Genomic DNA, 22,288 nt, shown 5'->3' with positions numbered 1-22,288 from the left:
ACTTTTTAATGAACTTTTTAATGAACAACGAGCGACGGTTAAAACCTTTCGAATGTTACTCAGGATGATGACCTTGACCATATATGTGAAAGTCATCGTCCTCGAAAGGTGGTCCGTTTTTATCAATATTTACTAAATTTATTCTCCCGCAAAGAAAATCTATACGAATTAACTCGTAGTTGGAATAGAGAATTCTTTTCACACGTCAGCTTTGGATACAACTCCTATTTGGCAGTCAATGCGTTAACACGTTGATTGCCACGCAAGGTTCATGTGTGAGTCCAAGTAAGTCTAAATTCTCGATATGTTATATTAATCTATCGAGGCTGTATTTATTTTATCAAACATCGAGCTCAGAGAACACTTATTGTTGTTATTCGCAGAACTAAAAAATAATAAAAGTCGACTATAAATTTCCAGATACTTTTTAAAGCTCAAAGTAAAGATATGTGTAGTTCTTTTAATAGAGGATATATTTATTAAATTTTATATGATAAATATTTATTACTATTTAAGATATACAAATGCCATAGCTTATAACTTCAAATAAATAACAATATCCTAACTAAAATATTTTTAAAAGATATCTATTCCTTCGCAGAAAGTCACAATAATTTTTACTTGTTTTCATATTTAGACATAAATTTAACTCACAAGTTATGCAGTCTCAATAAGTTAATGACGTTTTATTACGTTTCCTCTCTGCTCGACATTCTTCTAAATACTTATTACAATTATTCCTAATCAAGTAAAATTGTCACCTATAAACAGGTGACGAAACCCTTGTGAGAACTCACACGTGTCATTCAGATATGAGTGACGCGACGCTTAAAGTTTTAATCACCGAAATGCTCCTCGTCCTGTGTGTGTATGTGTGTGTGTGTGTGTGCGTATGTGTTTGCGCATATAATACTCTTTTAATCCATATTTATTTATATATTTATATTTATATTTTACCAATATCTATTTATATAAATCTTATATATCTATTACAGGAAAGAATAGCAAATATCGCACTACCACAGGTAAAAACGTTCCCCGTGCAAATAAGCGGTGGCTACAACGCCCAGGTGAGATTGCACCTGCCACCTGGACTCAGAGAAGACGAGATCACACGCTATCCATTGGTCGTCCAGGTGTAAGCATGCTGTAACATATTCACTATATCTTAAAACTGCGCTTGTCCTAAATCACGAATGTTAAATCAAAAGAGTGTATCTTAAGTACTATATTGAATACTATACAGGATGTTCTAAATTCTTCTCCACAGTTTTTGTGAAAACATAGAACGTTAATTGAGGTAAATCATAAAAATCCTATACAGTTTTACGATATTCGTAATAATAGTCGAGATATTAATTACAGAAGATTGGTGAATGATTACGCGCGATATGGTAGATGAGCTGCAGTGGCGATGTGTGCTGTTGTGTGCTTGTATACTAACAAGGGCAACACCAGGTGACTGCTTCAGGGATTTTGATGCGTTTTTTACAGGCTGTTCTTGGGCGAAAAATAGACGACACGTGTCCAGTCGTGTTAAAAAAGCTCGCCCGATATGCGTGCGACGGATATGCGATTTTTACTTAGTAAGTTTAATTAGTTAATTAGTTTCAGTCAATGGGCCATAGTTTCGAAGAAATCGATTTTTAAAGAATAACTTTAGTCGGCCGCGGCACACTTCATACCGTTCGACCGTCACTATTGAACAGCAACGGTTTCAACTATTGAAACGGCCGGACACGTGTCCTTTTTTTCGTCCAAGAACAGCCTGTAAAAAGCGCATCAAAATCCCCGGAGCAGTCAGCCGGTGTTCCCCTAATAAGTCAAATTGAACAAAAAAGCTCTTTACCATTTTACCAAATAATGAACCAAATAATCACGTAGATTTTATAAATTTTTAATTATCAATGAAAGAAAATTGTCACATGATTATATGCGATATATATAATGTACAATTCTTCTTTAATTAATATCTAAAAATCTGTGTAGTCATTTGCAAAATGATAGAAGACTTTTCTGTTCAGTTTGATCTAATATATAAGTATATAAATATATAAGTATATATCTAATATATAAGTATATAACGGCAGACGACGCTGCTACAGTTCATCTACCATATCGTGCATGATCATTTACTAATCTTCTTTAATTAGTATCTCGAGAGATTTATTGCGAATATCGCAAAACGGTATAAAACTTTATATATGTTCATCTCAATCCATTCTACATTCCCACAAAAATTGCGGAGGAGAATCTGGGACACCCTGTATATCACTTGAAGCTGGCTGGCTCACATACCCGTATCTCGTCAAGATAAAAAAAAATGGGCGATTAAGCTTGAGCATTTGACTGTTAATGACAGTTTCCTTGCAGGTATGGCGCTCCTGGGTCGCAACTGGTCACAGAGATATTCAAGGTGGATTGGAATACATACTTAGCCAGTCGGAAGAACGTCATTGTTGCGCAGATCGATGGTAGAGGAAGCGGTGGACAAGGTTACAAGCTACTCCACGAAGTTTATTACAGGCTAGGTTTTGTGGAAGTGACTGATCAACTCGAAGTTACAGAGTAAGTAAGATATTAACATATTAGCTGCTAAATATTCTGACAAGAATTTTCTATCCTATACATCAACTACGAATTACCTCGCATAAGTCTCCTTACTTTTGTGAGTTTTGATATGAATATAAGTTAATAAATATGAATATAAATTATAAATTAATATAATTATATATATGTATATAATTAACATTTTCTTTTTCTTTTGTGTATTTTGGTGAATATATATTATAAATAGCATATTAGAATATCGGTTTTAGAATGGTGTCGGAAGGAACAAAGTTTCCTAATGTTGCTATGACAATCAACGTGCTAATAAACACAAAATATCTGTATCTCCTAGACTGTATCAATTTCAGTTGACTCGCTCTTGTAACAAATACCTTTTCAGTTAACAGCGTCATGACGCCCCTAGCAGCACATATTAATTGGCAGACGGTTGGCTGATGTAGACTCAACATTGACCCAATGCTTTGTACTGTTGAGGACCTATTTTACGATTATAATTTTTTGTAGATATTTACGAGATTCCTTGCACTTCGTGGACAAGCGAAGAGTCGCTGTTTGGGGTTGGAGTTACGGCGGATTCATCGCCGCGCTCGTTTTGGCTCATCCGGAGCAGGATGTGTTCCAATGCGGTATAAGCGTCGCACCTGTCGTCTCCTGGGAACTTTACGGTATCTTGCTCTTCTTGAAGTTATCTTTAAGTTACATCTGTATGTTTAATTATTCTGCGATGTCGAACGCGAACGATATGTCGCGCAGATTCCGCGTACGCCGAGAGATACATGGGTCTACCGAACGTAACGTCGAACTACAAAGGCTACGCTGAATCCAATGTTTACGACAAAGTCGAGCATCTGCATGACAAGATGTTTTATTTGGTGCACGGGACTGCGGACGACAACGTCCAATTCCAACAGTCCATGGCGCTTGCCCGCCATCTCGCTAAGAAAGGCATACTCTTTCGGCAGCAGGTACTTTAATATCGTCTCTTACAGATCAGAACGAAAAATTTAGTCCTTTGAGTGCTATGGATATATATACAAGGTGAGAGAAAAGTATTAAACCGGCAAAATGTCTTGGAAATGTCATTTTAGAATGTTTCAGACAAAAGTATATTAAAAAAGTAATTAAGAAAAGTACATTTTCAAAAAATCTGTCAATTAGTGATATTTATTTGACCTTGGAATAATCCTAAAAAGAGTCCTGTCATGATAATTCCAGGATTAAATAAATATCATAATTTATATCATGTATAAATTGGTCCTTTTAAACTCTATCACTTTTGTCTGAAACTTTTTTTTCTAAAATAAGTTGTTTTTGAGATATTTTACCGATATTTTTTTCTTACTCTATATGTGTCTAACAAACATCATCGATGTGGCCTATATATCAAATATATTAGTATATATATTATATATATCAAATATATTAATAGCATAGTTTATTGGGGAAATATTGGCTACAAATTAACTCCCAATATATCCGATATTGGTCCAATATTGTAAATACTTTGTATTTTATAGTCAATATAGAATTCTGAATATTAATAATTCATTTGTTATCAATATTGGCTACATATTGAGTTATATCGGCCCAATATACTCCCAATATATGTCAATGTTAGTACAATCATCATATTTTGTATAATATTGGCAATTTATTTACATTTTATTTATAACGAATATTGAATATATATTGGCCCATTGGGATGTATGCTAATGTAACCAATATTGGGCCAATGTAACGTTAATGAACTGTGTTAGGGTCTGAGTCTAACGAATTTCTTCAGCTTGTATTGTCGATATAAGCAACACTTATCAATTGATTTTAAATAATGATTTTATATAATGTTCTTTTATGTATTTCAGCGACGATGATAAGAGACTTTATTTATCTGTCCATTGCTTTTTGATTTTTCAAGGAGTTAATTCAATCATTAATTAACTTGTAACAGCACAAAATATTCCGTCCTCGGTGTCATTTAGTTCCAAAGAGCGCCGCACTCAAAGGATTAATAAATACCGTCGAATATTGTATTATCTTACCTTTAATATAATAGCTTCCGCTGTGCCTTATTCTTGAAACAGAACATAATACATTTATATTATTATTAGAATTAACTATGAGTTAAATATAACAAAAAATTAAAAATTTCTGACTGATGCACGAAAGTACATATCAAAGTATTAGTTCACAGATGTGTTGATTTTTTTTAAAACAGATAAAACGTGGTCTATGTTTCATATTACAAAGTTACAAACATTCAAATCCTTCTCTTAAAGAGTCTGGTTATTGGTATTTAACACACGTATGGTATTTAACACACTAATGCATTGATAACTTTGTAATACGAAACGTGAAACATGTTTTGTCTGTTTTTAAAAAAGTCATACTTAACACATTTGCAAACTAATGCAACGATATCCTCGTTGATGCATTCACAGGTCTATCCGGACGTAAGCCACACCTTGGCGGGCGTGAAGGGACATTTGTACCTCTCGATGGCGCAGTTCTTGGAGGACTGTTTCCAGAAACAAGTACCTGTCGACACGAAAGCCGGACTCGGCAGCGGCGGCTCCGGCGGCGTGTAGTGATGCGTATTAAAAAGATGACGATAATTATTAAAGATTATTAATATGGCGAAGTTGCGTAAGGGAGAAAAAGAGAAACAAAGAAAGAAAGAAAAAAAAAAAAACAAAACAAGAAGAAGAACGTGAAAATCTAAACATCTCCAAATTGTGTTCTGTTTAATAGAGTATTTACAGAGGACACGCGCGTGGCCCATCGTTTTGTACTCCGACCCTCGAAATTACAAAAAATGGAACGAGAAGTATCTGCGAACGAGTAATGCATCCCGTGCGCGATTTCCAATGCGTTTACACCGGTTAAAAAAAGCACGCATCGGCCATCACCACGATACAATCAAATAAATAGTCTATGATATCTGCAGGTAATATTTATTTAAAAATTGCTGATACCTGAACAATAGGCAAGGTCGATACACGGAAATTGTCGCCGTGCTCCCCAGTAGGGAAGTAATGTCAATATAATGAGAATCTTATCGCATATACATACACATACATGTAAGTATATGTATATATATGTATATATATATATATATATATATATATATATATATATATATATATTTATTATGCATTATCCAAGTCCATTTATTCGGACGTCTTTAATATACCTTTCAATTGTTACTTACAACTATTATAGAAAATGGCAACTTACGTTCCAAAGAACTTTTGTCTGTATCTGTACATAGCTTATTTATTATTACGTCCCGGTTACTCGATCAATTTCAGATAATAATTTCATAAACGAGATAATTAATAACCTTGGGTGACCGATCGATTCTTGTTGAGTGAAGCTCATACTTGATATATCTTCTTGCAAGAGAATATTCTCAAACTGTCAAGTGTTCAAAAAGAAACTCATGGAAATAAGCAAGGGATGCCGAATTATTTCGCTCAGTCACGGAAGCGTTACTTTCATCGTATCCGTATTAATGGCGCATGCGAAGACGAGTCACAAACGATATATTATTACGAACGAATAACTATATACAATAGCCCAGAGTGAACATCGAGTAACAGCAATATAACACGTCAATGCTATAAATTTTCACATAACCATGTAACTGTTATGTACAACACGTGCTATATCGCACTTACATTATTGAGTGAGAAATTATAACATTGGTGTAATGTTACTGTTATTCTATGTTTACTGGGTGCAACGTAATCGGCGAATCGAGTAATTAACCCTGACAGTTACCTGTGTAGATTATGTGTTAGCGTAACCTCATGCGTCCCTCAGACTATTCCCTTTAAAATTTTCATTAAAAAAGTACTCAACAAAAAATTTTCTAAGAAGACTGGATATTTTTATGCTTTTAATTACTTATGTATAATAAACATTGATTTCTTCTTTCAATTTTATATGATACATTTATGAAGAAAAAAACGGGAGAGATGTGAGTACGTTTTAGAGACGTAGGAGATAACGGTCAGGGTTAAGAGACTTCGCGAGAACTTTTTGCGTCATTCAATAAGTGCGCTTTCACATATACCTGAGTCAATCGCAACACGAGTGGATGGCACCTGCGCATAGGTCATCCTCATGTCGACTCGCATGTCTGACCAGCAATGGCACGTTACGTCTCCGTCAACAATCCTCGAGACTCTCCGCGGAACCCTCACGAGTTCGCATTCGGTCACAAGTCGGAGATCGACTTGATGTACTTCTTATTGGAGCATCTGCCCAGATGGAGGAGCATATGATTCTTCAAGTTGGTGGGCTTGCTGAAACCGCGGCTGCAGATGTGACATCTGAACGGCCACAGACCATTGTGCACGTACATGTGGCTCTTCAGGTCGCCTGGCGTCGGGAATGACTTCGAGCATTGTGAACACTTGTGTGGTTTTTCCTGAAAATACAATCGATGCTATGTATCTGACATTGGAGGCTCTCGCAATGCAGAGATATGGTCGGTCTGGATTGCAGCCCGCGCCCTTCGTAGATTTGGTTATAACGTCGTAAACATTTTATATTTCTGAAACTATTTCAACAACCTGACAACTCTCAGATTGTTTCTCTCTCTGAAGAAGTGAATTGAAATTTTCACGAAATGTCCACGAAGCAAGCAGCATCAAATCTGAATCGAGCAAATACTATGTAGTGGACAAAATTGTAAAAATGTCAATTAAATTTTTCTCAATTTAATAATTTATTTGTAAAAATATGTTTCAATTCAAATAATTGACAACTGATTTGTACAAATACGTTTCAATTCAAATAATTGACAATTAATTTCAACCAATTCAACTAAAAATGATTCAATTGACGATTGATATGAGCGAAGGGAATAAAAAATCATTCAATTAACATTTGAATTTAGCAAATTTAATCGATTTAATTGACGGTTGATATGAGCAAATTCCGTTGATTCAATCGAAGAGCGTTTGATTAATCAAAGTTAGAATTGATTTTGTGGATAATATTTATATCCTCCCGGAGCATCGTGAGATGCCGATAATTGAGAAGCGCTAAGTAGGATTCGTATTGAGGTGGACACTCGTCATATCAATTATCACTTAGCAATCCTTGATTAAATCGATTTAGTCATATCGATCTTGCTCATATCGATCGTCAATTAAGTAACCTTTAATTAAATTCGTTGAAATAATCGCCAATATAACAATCTTTAATTGAATTTATTGAAATCAATTGTCAATTAAACGGCCTCCAATTGAATTGGCTTATAATATAAATAGTCTATTAATTATCAAATGATAATTAATTAAAAAGAGTAACTAATTACTTGCAATCCTGATAGTGGATACAGGCGTAATATGACATCTTTGTGATCTGCCCAACGCAGAACTGTCCTTTAATTTTTTCAGGAACGAATTTGTTAAAATTAGAAGAAAATTATTTAACTTCAAAATGATACAGATATGCCACTTGTCATAATTATGTGACAGAATTTCCCCTTTTCTCCTGGGATTTTGTGGTGAATGTTTATTCACAATACTGTTCGTTATAACTTTGTCAATAATGTTGAAATTAAAAAAAAAGAATTGTACATGCCTAAACGTACATATACGTGTCAATATCCCAGAAGAGATTAAATGAACGATCCACCAATTACAATCACAATCATGTCAGACATGATAGTCCGTTCGCTTCTCACTTCATCGTGAAAGCCATCGCCCAACTTTGAATATGTAAAGAACATTCCACCATCTCCGCGAACGTAAGTGAATTTCTCGAGTCTGCAAAAATCCGAAGTTGCAATTTCTCGCGTAACTTTGCCAATCAAATGTCGTCTCGCGGATTCTTCGCTGAGGAAAAGTCAACTTCAACTTCGTCCGAGACGTCCGGATACGCGCGACTTCAAACACGTTCCGTGGAAAGCTTCAGCAGCGAGGTGATACTTCTCTCTTCCTTTTTTTTTTCTCTCTCTCTCTCTCTCTCTCTCTCTTCTTTTTTGACCTTACTTCTTCTTTTTGACTAACGATTCAAAATAGCTCGGCCACGCTCTCGTTCAGTGGCAATTATTCACAGAGGCAGGAAGGCCGTTTAGCAAATAACCTTGCTAAACTAAAACCGGTGTGCGCACGCGGCTCGTTAAGGCCGCCTGCAACGCACGTCGCTCCTCTTCGCTCGGTGTAAGTACGTATACACGCACAGCACACGCTCCCTCGTTTACACGCGTAATCTCGGATGCACCTGCCGATAGTCGCACCGCGGTGCATCCGCGCGCGCGTTGCTCCAGCGCTGTCCGCGAGCACGTGTGCGTGCGTGCGTGCGTGCGTGCGTGCGTGCGTTAGCGCAGGCTTCATCGACGCTCGCAGCTGCGCTCATAGAAGCGCGGAAAAATAATTGGCAGGTTTCTACACACGTTACACGAGATGTCCCATTTTAATCCTTCCACATAATCAGTTCCAAGAACCGATGATTATCGACGAAAAATTCTCTAGATCGCGGCGACTCCGCGTCGAGAAAAACGTTCTACGGTACATGATGCAATTTCGACGTTTCGCTTCCGATATCTGATCAACTCTATTTTCTTCTACGACTTCACTTGACTTTTCTTTTACGGTATATCGATTTTTCCGTCACGTGTAAAAGTATAAAGTCGAGCTCGACGAAAATGAAGAAGAGAGTTTTTGGAAACGGAAACCGAAAGGGGGAAAGGGCGAGCCGTTCAAATAATTTCGCTCATTGCGACGAGACGATGGGCGAGTTTTTTAATTCATCGATGGATCCATCGCATGATGCGTAAATACAGCGAAACGTTGCATTTGCGCATCATGCGATGGATCCATCGATGAACTAAAAAACTCGACCAATAATGCGAAAAGCATCGAACAGTGATGAATCTGTCAAAAGCGCCTCGCCCAAAGAAAGTGCGAAAAGCGTAGTGGCCAGCCGGAGATGCGGGCCACGTCGTTATTCACCAGCGATTGGCGCGTCCGATTTTTGTTCGGAGCATCTGTCGCGCCAGGAATTTCGTGGGAAGGACAAGAAGGCAAAATTCGGATGGATCTCGCGGCAAGAAGAGCGAGAAGAAGGGCGAAGACGGCGAAGCCGAAGGGGAAAATCAGAGCAAAGCGACACGCGAGGCTGAAGCGCGAGGGGGAGGGGGGGATGAGGAACCGGCGAAGCCGGGCCGGGGAAGAGAGGAGGCAAAAGTAGGAACAGCAGGAGCAGCAGAACGGGCAGGACGTGTGCAGCAGCGACAGAGGGGGGGAAGGGGGCAGGAGGGTGAGTAACGCGGCGAGGAGCCTCCGGGTACGTTCTCTGTCTCTCTAATTGGATTGCATTCCATGCGGTAGCAAGTAATGGGCCAATTACAGTAGCTGATGGCAGACCAACCTATATGGCTCCCGAGATATCATTACTTCGGGGGGGATTAGAGAAACTCATACGGTTTCCGCTGTGATAAATAAAAACTTTGCATCTCCTCGCTCTCTTCTCGCGCGCTCACCTCTCTCCTCCCCATCCCTCTCTCCCTTCTTCTCCTCATCCTTCTCATCCTCCTCGTCCACCTTCTCCTCTTCCTCTTCCTTCGGCCGTCTCCTACGATCATTGCTCCGTCTTTCTTATTGGGTACTCCAGTTCTACCAGGCTTACGCGGAATACGAGAGGCAAAGAGATGAAAACGCGCGACGAGGCGCGAGCGCAAGTGCGCCGCTGTGCGTTCCCGGATTAATGATACACTCGTCAATTCCAAGTCGACGTTTTCCTGCCGAAAACGTGCTGTCGTATCTTGCTTTTCTTCAGTTATCTTCTTCTAGTTTTTCAATTACGAACGATTACTAACCAAACTCTTGTCGATGAATAAATCATTAAACCTTTCGCGGTGTGGACCATCAGCTACTGTGATTCATGCTTTTCTACTTTGAATCGCCTTGATTTGCGGACGGACGTGGATTAATCTCATCCGTACTTAGACGGAATGGAAAATTAAGAGAGAATGCGATTGTAATGCACAACATATGTAATATATATATATATATGGGTTTCGAGATATCGGGACGATGTAAGCGTGAAGAAACACGCATACGATGAACACACACGCGGACTGTACTCACCTTGATATGAGTCATCCGATGATAGTAGAGATTCGACGAGGCTGTGAACTTCTTACCGCAGACGAGGCACTGATGAGGTTTTTCGCCGCTGTGGATGCGCTTATGCGTGTTCAGCGAGCTCGAGGTTGAGAAACCCTTGTTGCACACCATGCAGACATGCGGTTTCTCCCCTTCAATTTAATACCGATCCTGAATTACCGCGCTGACCCTTCGTTTTATACGATTTCTGGCTCGATTTATACGCGGACAACGCGGCACGACGTCCCTCTGCTCCGAGCGCGCGTCATTTATCTCGATCATCGACGATGAACACGATTTCGCAGCTCGCGAATCACGCGAACTCGGTATAAAACTTGCCCGATCCAAAGGTGAAAACAAAATTATCCCATCCGATTGCGCAGAAGTATTTTGCGTTCTTCTTCCACTTAGATTATCCGATTCGAATAGATTAATCTAAAGTCCGAATTCGAATTGTTTACGGCAAGATAATGCAAATTGATGAAAATCTCAAAAATGAAAAGCAAAAATAAGTTCTCACTCAAATGAGTGAGAAATAGGAGAAAAGTATATTTAAATTTATTAAAATTTAATGAAATTTATTTAAATAAATTGGATATTAATTAAATTTAATTTAATAAAATTGAGCAAAGATTTAACGTTGCATTTACATAAGTTTCGTCAATTTTCTGTAATAGGAATTTTTTAGTCTAAAATTGTTATTAAATAAGTTGAATTAAATTAATCGGATTTAATTGAATTGAGTTAAATCTAATGTTGCTCTTGGAGATTTACATATAACTTCCGTACATTTTTTATAACAGGAATTTTGCCTCCAATTAGAATTATCTTTTAGACGGCAAGCACGAAATTAAAATGTCCAAAAAAGATAAGGTAATTTGATTAGCTACGCATGTTTTGCAAAGGGACGTGAAATTTAACATAGTATCGCGAATTCCGGAAGCTCGTGTTGTACCTGTGTGCGTTCTCATATGCCGTTTCAGTAGAGACGGCCGGTCGAAGGATTTGCCGCAGACTTCGCAGGGCAATAAAACCCTCTCTCCTCTCTTAATCGTCGTCAGGATGCTGCAATCGAGGTGATCGCCGGCCAACGACAGCGTGGATGATGAGGATTCCTCGGACGTCGATTCGTACTCATCCATTTCGTAATAGGAGTGTGATATTGGTGGTAGAGAATGATGAGCAAGTAGCGTCATCGATAGGTCCAGTGGTGATTCTGCATAGTAAATAATACATATAAAAGCTTGGCATTGCCTTCGATCTCAAGTGAATTTTTTATTTAAAAAAATTGAATAACAAGATTCAGAGGAAGAGAGGAAGGAAGAGATATGAATAAAACTTATTCTTAGAAAGTGACATTCCCAGGAATTATTTCTCCATCTTACAAGAATATCCTTGTTTCTTAATTCTTAATTGTTGTTAATTTTTAGTACTTCAGAATTTTTATTACTTTAGAATTTAAAGTCTTTTCTTCAATATTAATAATTTTTGTAAGACACTGGACTAATATTCGACAAAAACAGATACGTGGAACTCACGTTCCTATTACGTGGACCAGCGACATAGAATCTACATGAACAATGGACTGGATGATCCGTTCAAAAACAATACAGAATCACAGATGAGGTTATCGATTCGACATGGAAATCCTCATGAAAATTTCTCAAATTATGGAGACATATCCACGTAACATAAAATCCTTTCCATAAAATATAATATTTACTTGCGATTTAGCGATACATATTGCCTTACACAATCAATCCAAAGAAGCGATTAAAATTGTAAATATCATAAAATGTACTATTGCCACTGAAAAAAAGTTTGTTATCAAAACCAAAATTTAGTACACCTGACCAAACAATTTGATTAAATTTGGACCAACTAAATGTTTAATAATTACAATAAAAAAATTTAATTACCACTTGTTAGTTTCCTGAACCAAAAATGTTTGGCGTCTAAAATAAAATATTTTTTACTAGCATTTAATTACTTCTTTTTTTATTGAAGTTATTCTTAACGTGTTAGTGTATAATTATTCTGAAATTAGTCATTTAATTAATTTAATATAATATTATATTTGAAAAACACGCTTACTATGGTGGGATTTGAACTTCAACAAACCGAAACTAATTCATGAGTTAACCGTATTACATCAATTCTTTTACTAAAGAATCACCTATATAGGCGTCCCAGACTCTCCGCAATTTTTGTGGAAATGTAGAACGGATAGAAGTGAACATAAAAGTCCCATACTGTTTAGCGATATTCGAATAAATCTCGAGATATTAATTAAAAAAGATTAGTGAATAATCACGCGCGATATGGTAGATGTAACGCCATCTGTCGTTGTATACTTATACACTAGATTAAAATGAACAAAAAAGTCCTCTACCATTTTGCAAATGACCATATAGATCTTTAGATATTAAGTAAAGAAAATTTGTACGTTATCGCGTATAGTCATGTAATACGTTTTTTTCATTAATATCTAAAAATCTATATGGTTATTTGCAAAATGATGAAGAACTTTTATATTCAATTTGATTTAATGTACAAAGCACAATAGCACACATCGTCACAACAGCTTATCTATCATATCATCCCATACAACACAGAAGCTTGCAGTTACATTACATTATTTCAAATTTCAACGTAACATTGCAGAAACATAACATAGACATGGAATTGTAACAATCCATCGGAAATGTTAAAACAACATTGCAGAAACATTATAAATAATTAAAAACTATAATGCTGTAATTTATGCATAATACATGTATGATATAGGCGTATCTTAATTATAGAAATTGAAATATTTATTTATGTCTATATTTTCTTATATCTTTATTATGCCTTCATAAGCCGCGTTATTTATTGGTCTGTTTTTTTAGCTGAACTTAATTATTAATTAATTATTATTTTATTATTATTTAAGATTTAATTGCATTTTGAATACAAAACAATTACAAACCTATTATACATATGTTTTTTTGGTTGCCTATTTGTGCTCGTAGTATTTATTTGTTACAATCTGCATTATATGCTATCATGTTTGTAGCAACATGTTGTGTTCACTATTGTATCGGTTGTACTGGTACATTTAACAAAAAAAAACGCAGTTTAACTTTATGCGTTGCCAGCAGCTTTGCAATTGTTGTAAGATTTTCTATTGAGCGATATCGGTGGTTTACGCCAACATGCTTACTAAGCAGTCGCTATTTCTTCTAACATACTTTTAACACGCCGGACTTAATAAACATGATGGAAAAGCATAAACCGCTAAGTGTCTCTCAGCAGAAATTCTTACAACAGTTGCAAAACTGCTAACAGCGCAGTGGAAAGCTGCTTCATCTACTCAATGCAACCATTATATTATATTCCACCGTAACGTTGCTACAATGTTTTATTGTAACTTTCCTAAGGGCGGACATTTCAACATTGCTGCAAGCATGCGGCAACGTTGCATCAACGTTTCGCAACATATATGGAATGTTACAATGTTTCCGTGTAATATCTATGCAATGTTCCTGCAACCTTTTTGTGCTGTATGGAACCATATAACGTCCAATCTATACTTGTACATTTAACAAAAAAACGCAGTTCAACTTTATTATGTGCTGCCAGCAGCTTTGCAATTGTTGTAAGATTTTCTATTGAATGACATTGATTTATACCAACATGTTTACTAAGCAGTCGTTATTTATTCTAACATATTTATTTTAACATATCGGACCACTTAATAAAAATAATGGAAAAGCGTTAACCGTTAAGTGTTTCTCAGCAGAAATTCTTACAACAGTTGCAAAACTACTAACAACGCAGTGGAAAGCTGCTTCTTCTGCTTAGTGCAACTATTATATTACATTCCACAGTAATGTTACTACAATGTTTCATTGTAACGTTTTTAATGACGGACAACATTTCAACATTGCTGCAACCTTGCGGAAACGTTGCATCAACGTTTCACAACATGGAATGTTACAATGTTTCCGTGTAATATCTATGCAGTGTTCTTGCAACCTTTCTGTGCTGTATGGGATGCCTGATTATTCACCAAACTTTTTTAATTAATATCTCTATTATTCAATAAAATAATGAAATTTACGTTGATATTGCGAGAATAAAATATTTCGATTTGAAAATAAACGTTACATGCATATGAATAACTCGTGGATGACATTTATATTTACGAAAATCGCATAGAATCGATGTGAATACAACGTACCTGTTTTTATCGGGTAAAAACTACGCAGATTGGCAATTACGATTAATTAATTCTTGCATTATTATTTCTGAAGAATAACAATATTGAGGATTAATTGATCGCAACCATCAATCTGCTTTTATTGACTCTTATTGCCTTAGTTTCTTACTGATTATGTATATGAAAGCCGTATTCTCATTCTTTAATAAATTTTAATCGAGAAGAAAGGATTGGGGGAAATAATTGATAAATAGTTAAGACTAATTGAATATTGTAAAACGAACGCTGTAAATTTTAGAATTTGTAAAAATATAAAGTTATTCTTTTGTTATTTTTTTTCTAGAAAATCGCCGGATCTCGTGAAAATCGGTGAGGAACAACTTCCACTTTAGTCTTTCATCTTCCCGCGGCTGCGCAGGGGTGATCGCGGCGCAATCGGAAAAGGAGCAATGAGATTACCGAAAACGATCTGAAATGCAAATACACGGCGGTATTTTTGTCGGACGGATCACAAGGTGCGCGATTTCCGATTCAAATGCGTAGACCGCGGCCACCGTCGTCGTCGCCGTCGCGCGCGCTCGCCGAAGATAAAAGACAGTACAATGGATGCTGGGTAGCTAGACGATCCTTAGTTACAACAACTTCGGGACGCGGCGTTTCTTGTAAACTCTCAGAGGAGAGAGACTCGCGAAGGAATTAGGTAGGGACGATAAATTCGGTAGCCGTGCTCGTACAAGCTTGTATACCGTGAAAGGAATTCTTTCCGCAAAAGAGAGCGATCCCCGTATGTGCTTCAAAATTGCCTGAGTAAATAGCTCTCGCATGTGCGGGATTTATGTGCAACGTTTGTTAATTGACGATGTAACCGTGAAAGCAGAGTGATCGAATGATTAAACGAAAAATACAGTCTGATAAGAGTGTGTCCGGCAAAACTTTTACATATAAACAGGTAGACGCGAAATTTAAACAGAAACCGGTGGAGGGACCACCTTTCGCCTAAGATGCTTTATTAATAAAGCTTTAGTTGTGATTCGATCTTCGTAATAAAAATATATATTTCGCCATAAGTGCCAAATACACATCGCGTTTCAAAACCATGTTTCTTTGTATACATTCGAAAGAACAAAAAATGTCACGCCAAGCGGCTGCTAAGTACATGAGAAAGTCAAAAGCATTTGTAAATAAATGAGTGAATCGCTACTTAGAGGTGAAAAACGTCGATGACTTACCGAAACGTGGCTCTACGCAAGGATTTGGCACTTTGCATATCTGCACAAACAACTTAAACACTAGCTTAAAATTTAATTAAATTTATGAGAAGGCTTTATTACTATCTGCCTAAACATGATTTATGGAAAAAAACGAAAAATGGATACTACAAGAGGACAATGATCCTAAACATTGAAGTTGCCTTTGTATCGCGTGGAAGTAAAAAAATGATGTTGAATTACTGGATTGGCCGTCATAGCCACCGGATGCAAATCCTATCGAAAACGTTTGGTCCTTGATGAAGTTTAAACTTCGTGGAAAGAAAATTTGGTCGGTCAAGGAGTTAGTTCAACAAATTCGATTGATATGGAGATCTTTACCTCCAAAATATCCCATAAAATTAGTTGAAAGTGTCTCGGAGATACCAGGCAATTACTAATAATGAAGGCGACTAGACAAGTTATTAATAAAGCATCACAGTTCTAATCAAGTATGTGTGTATTTTATTCCAAATTATTTCAATAAATTATTTATTATTATTTATCAAGTTTTGCCGTACACGCTTTTATCAAACAGACTGTAAGTCGAAATTTGTGTGTGTGTATAGTTAGTAAGTAAATTTTTCACATAAGACTTTATTTTCGAGAAAATCGAGTTGGAGCATTGACAAACTGAAAAACAAAAAAATTAAGGTAGTTGTATCGCTAGATCTCGTGTTACAATGCCGAATCAAGGGATCGCTTATGAATCTACTATTTATCAAAAATTATGTTTTCTATTTATTTCATTATCTAAGTGTCACTGTAAATTTGAAATGAAATTGAGATAAATATATATATACACGGAGAGAATATTATAGTTTCTTTTCATATAAATTTTTTTCAACTTTATTATATTTTTAGTCCAGGTGTAGATTGCTAATAAGGTTTATCTTGCTCTAAGAGACATAATTAATTTTGTTAGAAATATAGTAGATTTTGCTAGAGAAACATAGCGAGAGAGTATTTTGATAGTATATTTCAATTCCTAAAATATAAATAGCAAGTATGAAATGAAAGGATAGAGATGAATTATCGGTCTATTTCTGCAAAATGCCGGTCTATTTCTCGGTTACAAAATCCTGTGGTAATTTTTATTATAAAATTCTCCGTGTACATAATACTACAAATACGAAAAACTATTATTTAAATAACTACGTAAATTTTACGTTATTAGTTAAAAAGAGCATTATCACACGCAATTATCCGCCAATCTTCTTTAATTAATAACTCAAAAATTCATGTACTTATTTGCAAAATAGTATAAAATATTTTTATTCAGTTTGATCTAATTTACGAGCACACGACTGCAAGCGTTGCTATCACCACTCATCTACTAATCTTCTTTAATTCAAAATTTTGTTATTTGCAAAATGGTGGAGAAAATTTTATTTAGTTTATCTACATGAAACACTCTATATCAGACACTCTGTATATGTATTTTAAGTATTAATGTAAATCATTAACTCTCTACTGTTGTATTTTAAAAGCAAAATGGTCAGTAATTCAGATATTTGTATATAATGTTTGTATATTTCTATGTAATTTGTATGAATATCATAGAAAATTTTCATCAAAATCTCATATATAGTTTAGAAGATATTAAAAGATATTAAAAGTAGAAATTAAAAATAGTTTGAAGAAAAGTGTCAACTTTAGTTGCAAATATCTCAGCTTTTGAATGGTCAATATTTTTCTAATTGCACAAATAGTTAGATAATATTTAATTATACATAGTAGTGTAAATTTCATCAAATTCTTGCGAAACTCGCTTCATGATACTGCACGCAAAAAAATGACTTAGCAATATCAGCTAAACCGCGTGGTAGCTGATTCAAACTTAGTCAAAAGGCTAATCGTTTAGCTGCTAAGAATTAGCTGACAGCTAAAATGCATTCGCTATGAAATACAAATATATTAGGTGACATTAAAAATGCACATTATTTCAAGTAACTAAGAAATTGCAGTTATTCCTAAATTTCTTATCGTATGCATATATTAAAGAAGTTTGCCGCACATCTACAATCATTTGCTATAATCATTTGTTTCTAGCAGCTAATATTTCTCACTGTAGTGTCTAAGTTTAAACAGCGAATAAATTTAGCTTCGGTAATATCAACATTAGCTGTCCCTATTTCAGTGATACATCTTATCTGCCACAGCTATTTTTTAGCTCTGGAAGCTAATTTTTTTTTTGCGTGTGTTACCTTAACAGAAGTTAATGACGTCATTTCTTTGTTTTCAATTTCTGTTTGACATAATTATATCCTGCGTTATTTTTTTGTTTTATCATTTACATCTTCACGTAGAATCACCATTTGTCCGGTTGAAATAGCGATGACTGATCAACATGGATATAGGGGTAGTCTAAATTTACTGTATATTCTCGATAAATTTTAAAGGCATGCATTCGAATAGATTTCACACGCACTTTCTGAACGATATTTATTGGCGACGCTCGCAAGCAAGCCTGACTATCGCGTGCGTCTTTCACTTACCGTCTAAAATAGAGTCGATCGTGCACCTGTAGATAGCCGATCTAGAGCACACATCATGCGAGATGATAACGAAATCCTGCTGCGTTACTGGCAGGAACCAAGCCACCAGTTCCGTATCCGGTTGAACGTCTTTTATCACCTCGAATATAGGTTCACCTGTGGAAAAAAAGCGGAGAGGAAAGCGTAAAAGAGTAAGATAGTGAAGCATCGGACTGGGAAATATTAACATCAATATATCATCGACGAGAGACTTTAAAAACGATTCTTTAAAAACGTTATCTAAGATTCTTAAGAATCTGAAGCATTTGGAATCGTTAAGAGTAAGTTATTCACGCGACGCGCGCGATAGTAACACAATAGACGGAAAAAAGGAAATAAAAAATATTCCTGAAAATGGCGAAATAGCAAAATGAATGTTAACTCTTTGCGATCCTAATTGTTTTAAACTTTTCTTCTCAACCAACTCGTAGAAGTGCGTGTATTCCGCGACAATGTCGCGTAGTTTGCGTGTGTTTCAATATCTCGGTATATTTAACTAATAATGCAACGACATATTTACATTATATTATGCTCAATATACTATATAGGATGTTCATTGTAACGGTATGTACTATTTTTTATCAGTTGCAATGACCGGACAGGGAAAAGTTCTAGATGTAATTAATCAGTTTTTAAACGGCAAAATAAGATGCAATAAGAAGACTTTCAAAAACGTTCTTTAATAAATAATGAATTTTTTTCGTAAAAAAATGAAGATTATTATTTTCATTTTTTCAAATAGAATGATATATGTTTTTAACCTTAGTATTATAAAAAAAAAGATTAAAACAAATGCAATAGTATCTCATAATGTTTCCTAGCATCGTTAGATGCTCAAGTCATATTCGAAATGTAATCCATTTTTTGCAAAATTCCGCCCTTTGTAATAGAGTTTTATATGTTACATTTATTAGAATATTTCCATTTGTGTTTCTGTGTTATACGTTGAAATTTTTCATTATTATTTTACTATATTTCTTTTTTTTGTGAAGTCAATGAACATTATGAGTCACTACTGAATATGTTTTGATTCTCTTTATAACACTAGAAACAATATAGAATTTTATATAAAAAAATGAAAGTGACGTTAATTTTTTACGAAGAAAGAATGTTTAAAAAATTTTTACTATTACATTTTATTGTCGCTTAAAAGTTGGTTAATTGGACCTAGAACTTTTTTCTGTCTAATCATTGCAACTGGTAAAAATACAATGGATACCGTTACGATAAACACTCGGTATATGGATAGCTAAGAAGCGATATCTTCTCTGACAAAAGTATAAGTTTCTAAAAGATATCTTAAAGATATCCAAAAACGTTCTATTCTTTCTTTTTAAAAATCTTTAAAAAATCTTTTATACATTTGTGCTATCTTGGTCATATATATAAAAATGATCTTTTCTGATTTTTTAGTTCAGCGAACCTAAGATTTTTTCACAATTTATTAAAAATTTAAAAATATTAATATTTATTAATAATAAAAATATATAATATATAATAATACATAAAATTAGTACATAATATATAACTAACCAATGTTTTGTTTGAACGAAAGTAAAACAAACTATGTTTTACTTCTGTTCAAAATTAAAAAGAACAAATATAGAAAATTTGATCGTTCAGAACAAAATGAATTTCCAAAACAGTTCTTTGTTTCTTCTGAGGATCTTCAATATCAGGCATACGTAGTATCACTCCTCAGCCATAGACATTAATAAGTAAACAGTTGATTCATACAATCAACGAAATACAATGTCAATGCGGACATAAGACTACAAAAGATTGATGTTCACTTGTCGTCAGTTGTCGATAAAAATCTATAGGTCTGTTCGTTTTAGCTGAACTGCCTGAACTGATGCACACTGGTGCGATAAGTTAGGGGGAGACAAATGTATTTTGTTTCGCTCCAGCTTATTGCATTAGTCTGCACCAGTTCAGGCAGTTCAGCTAAAAAAAGTAGACCTAATATTATAGTGTATGTATATGCTTTGTTTGTTTCTATTTCATGTATTTACTTTTCTTCGTATTATATGTGTGGAAATCATGAATGTCAATTAGCAAGCGTTTGCACATTAACGTTCAAGAATTAAGGAATCTAGCTGAACGGCTTGAGCGCCGCTCTCGACGTACCTTTTACCTTCGTGCCGATCAGATTAACTTGCTCATCGTACGACTGGACGATACGTAGAAACCTTATCCAATTGCACTGACGCTTGTTAAGATTGTAGTTCGAGAAGAAGACCTCGTCGTAACAGCCGTACTCGCGTCTGATCTAGAAGCACATCGCTTTAATGAGTGGCGATCGAGAACTCGGCCGGTATCGATGTCGAATTTTTTCCCTCCGACACGCATACACGAAAGGTGACTCTTAATTTTCATCGAGTATCAGCTTCTCTTTCGTTCCATTCTTGCATCGGCCGCCGGCCGAGTGATCAGACCTGAAGCTAACGTTTCCCGATTGAATGAGAAAAGTTTTTCGCGAATCGACTATCAAACGCGAACAAATAGATAGGAAAACTATATCATCTTATTAACTGCAAGTAAACGCCTGATATTTACATGAAAGAAAGTAATTTCATGTTAAAAGGAAATAATTTCAAGTGAAAAACGAATAATTTCAAACTGGAAGAGAATAATTTTCAGCTAAAAGAAAATTATTTCAAGTTAAAAGAAGATCATCTCGAGTTACAGCTGTACGCGCATTGATCACAAATCGATAAAAGAAGCGTTCCTTGAAAAATCTTAGAGATAGGATAAAATTGTATAATAATAAAGGAAGCTGACTGTGGAAACGTACGTATGTTCATACTTACGTCATTGTCATCGAGAAGGGAGTAAAGATCGATCTTGTCGAATCGGATTGATCCTTGAAACGGATATATCAGGGTGCCCGACGGGATGAACACGTTCGACCACACCGAAATTCTCACATCCGTGACCAACGTGCCCGAGTCATTTTTGAAGAGGCTCTTGCAGGACGACTGATCACTGGCGAGGACCAAGGAGAATTCTCTAGGTATCAGGACGCAAGTTTCCATAACAGAGGTCCAGGTGGCGAATGTTTTTGGGGATCCACCGGCGCAGCGATACCTCCACTCTGCTAACGATTACTTGGAGCACATCCGTGGGCGCGTGACACTGCTGTCAGAGTATCTCGTTCGGTCTCGCGGCAGGTAAGGATCGAGACACATCAACTGTGTTCCTGATGAAACACTCTAGTTGCTCAGATAGCGCGTCGCGTGTCGAACGAGGAGATCATCGCTCACAGGTCCCGGCGCGGAGCGGATTGACATTTAGAACCACGGAGTCCAGACGTTTCCCGACGACGATTCCTTGGCCCGATCCCGAAGTTGCGGTGCCGTCCACGATCATTAATTGTGCGTCAATTCATGCATTTGCCGCGCGTTGGACGCGAAATTACGCACGTAAACGCAGCGCGAGACGACAGAGAGAGAAGAGAAAGAAAGAGAGAGGCGACAGGATCGTTCGTCGTGCAAGGTGCAAGGCCCTCGGCCGACTGGACGGGATTAACCGACTGATCTTGACCTTGCGACGGGTTACCAACATTTGCTACCGAATGGTTAGCCCTTCCCCCTCCTGGAGCCA

The 22,288-nt window shown here is 36.1% G+C and overlaps 2 protein-coding genes across 5 annotated transcripts in view; one reads left to right on the top strand and one right to left on the bottom strand.

The window, feature by feature from the left end:
* Positions 1–5,508, top strand: part of LOC116843683 (dipeptidyl aminopeptidase-like protein 6) — a 35,025-nt gene extending 29,517 nt beyond the window's left edge. For all 3 annotated transcript variants that reach the window (XM_032814312.1, XM_032814311.1, XM_032814314.1), the window contains 5 exons: positions 996–1,138; positions 2,374–2,568; positions 3,076–3,236; positions 3,325–3,536; positions 5,010–5,508. In XM_032814312.1, the coding sequence (XP_032670203.1) occupies positions 996–1,138; positions 2,374–2,568; positions 3,076–3,236; positions 3,325–3,536; positions 5,010–5,156 (858 nt within the window). In that variant the 3' untranslated portion in view covers positions 5,157–5,508. The remainder of the gene's footprint in view (positions 1–995; positions 1,139–2,373; positions 2,569–3,075; positions 3,237–3,324; positions 3,537–5,009) is intronic.
* LOC116843685 (zinc finger protein 726-like) lies at positions 5,507–22,216 on the bottom strand. Of its 2 annotated transcripts, none has more exons than XM_032814316.1 (6): positions 21,496–22,216; positions 20,813–20,954; positions 18,644–18,799; positions 11,650–11,910; positions 10,677–10,846; positions 5,507–7,003 (listed from the first exon to the last, which is right to left on the bottom strand). In XM_032814316.1, exons 1-6 carry the CDS (start codon positions 21,718–21,720, stop codon positions 6,791–6,793), a joined length of 1,167 nt encoding a protein of 388 aa, XP_032670207.1. In that variant the 5' UTR covers positions 21,721–22,216; the 3' UTR covers positions 5,507–6,790. The 2 variants fall into 2 exon arrangements, with proteins under 2 accessions (XP_032670207.1, XP_032670208.1); XM_032814317.1 differs by having other exon boundaries at positions 20,813–20,949; positions 21,496–21,596.
* Positions 22,217–22,288: the final 72 nt, after the last annotated feature.

This window comes from Odontomachus brunneus, unplaced genomic scaffold, assembly GCF_010583005.1.
Source record: "Odontomachus brunneus isolate Ranch 3 - 2012 unplaced genomic scaffold, Obru_v1 Obru_scaffold_034, whole genome shotgun sequence".
NCBI lineage: Eukaryota > Metazoa > Arthropoda > Insecta > Hymenoptera > Formicidae > Odontomachus > Odontomachus brunneus.
Note: the sequence above shows the minus strand (reverse complement) of the source record. Positions and strands in the feature narration are given on the sequence as shown.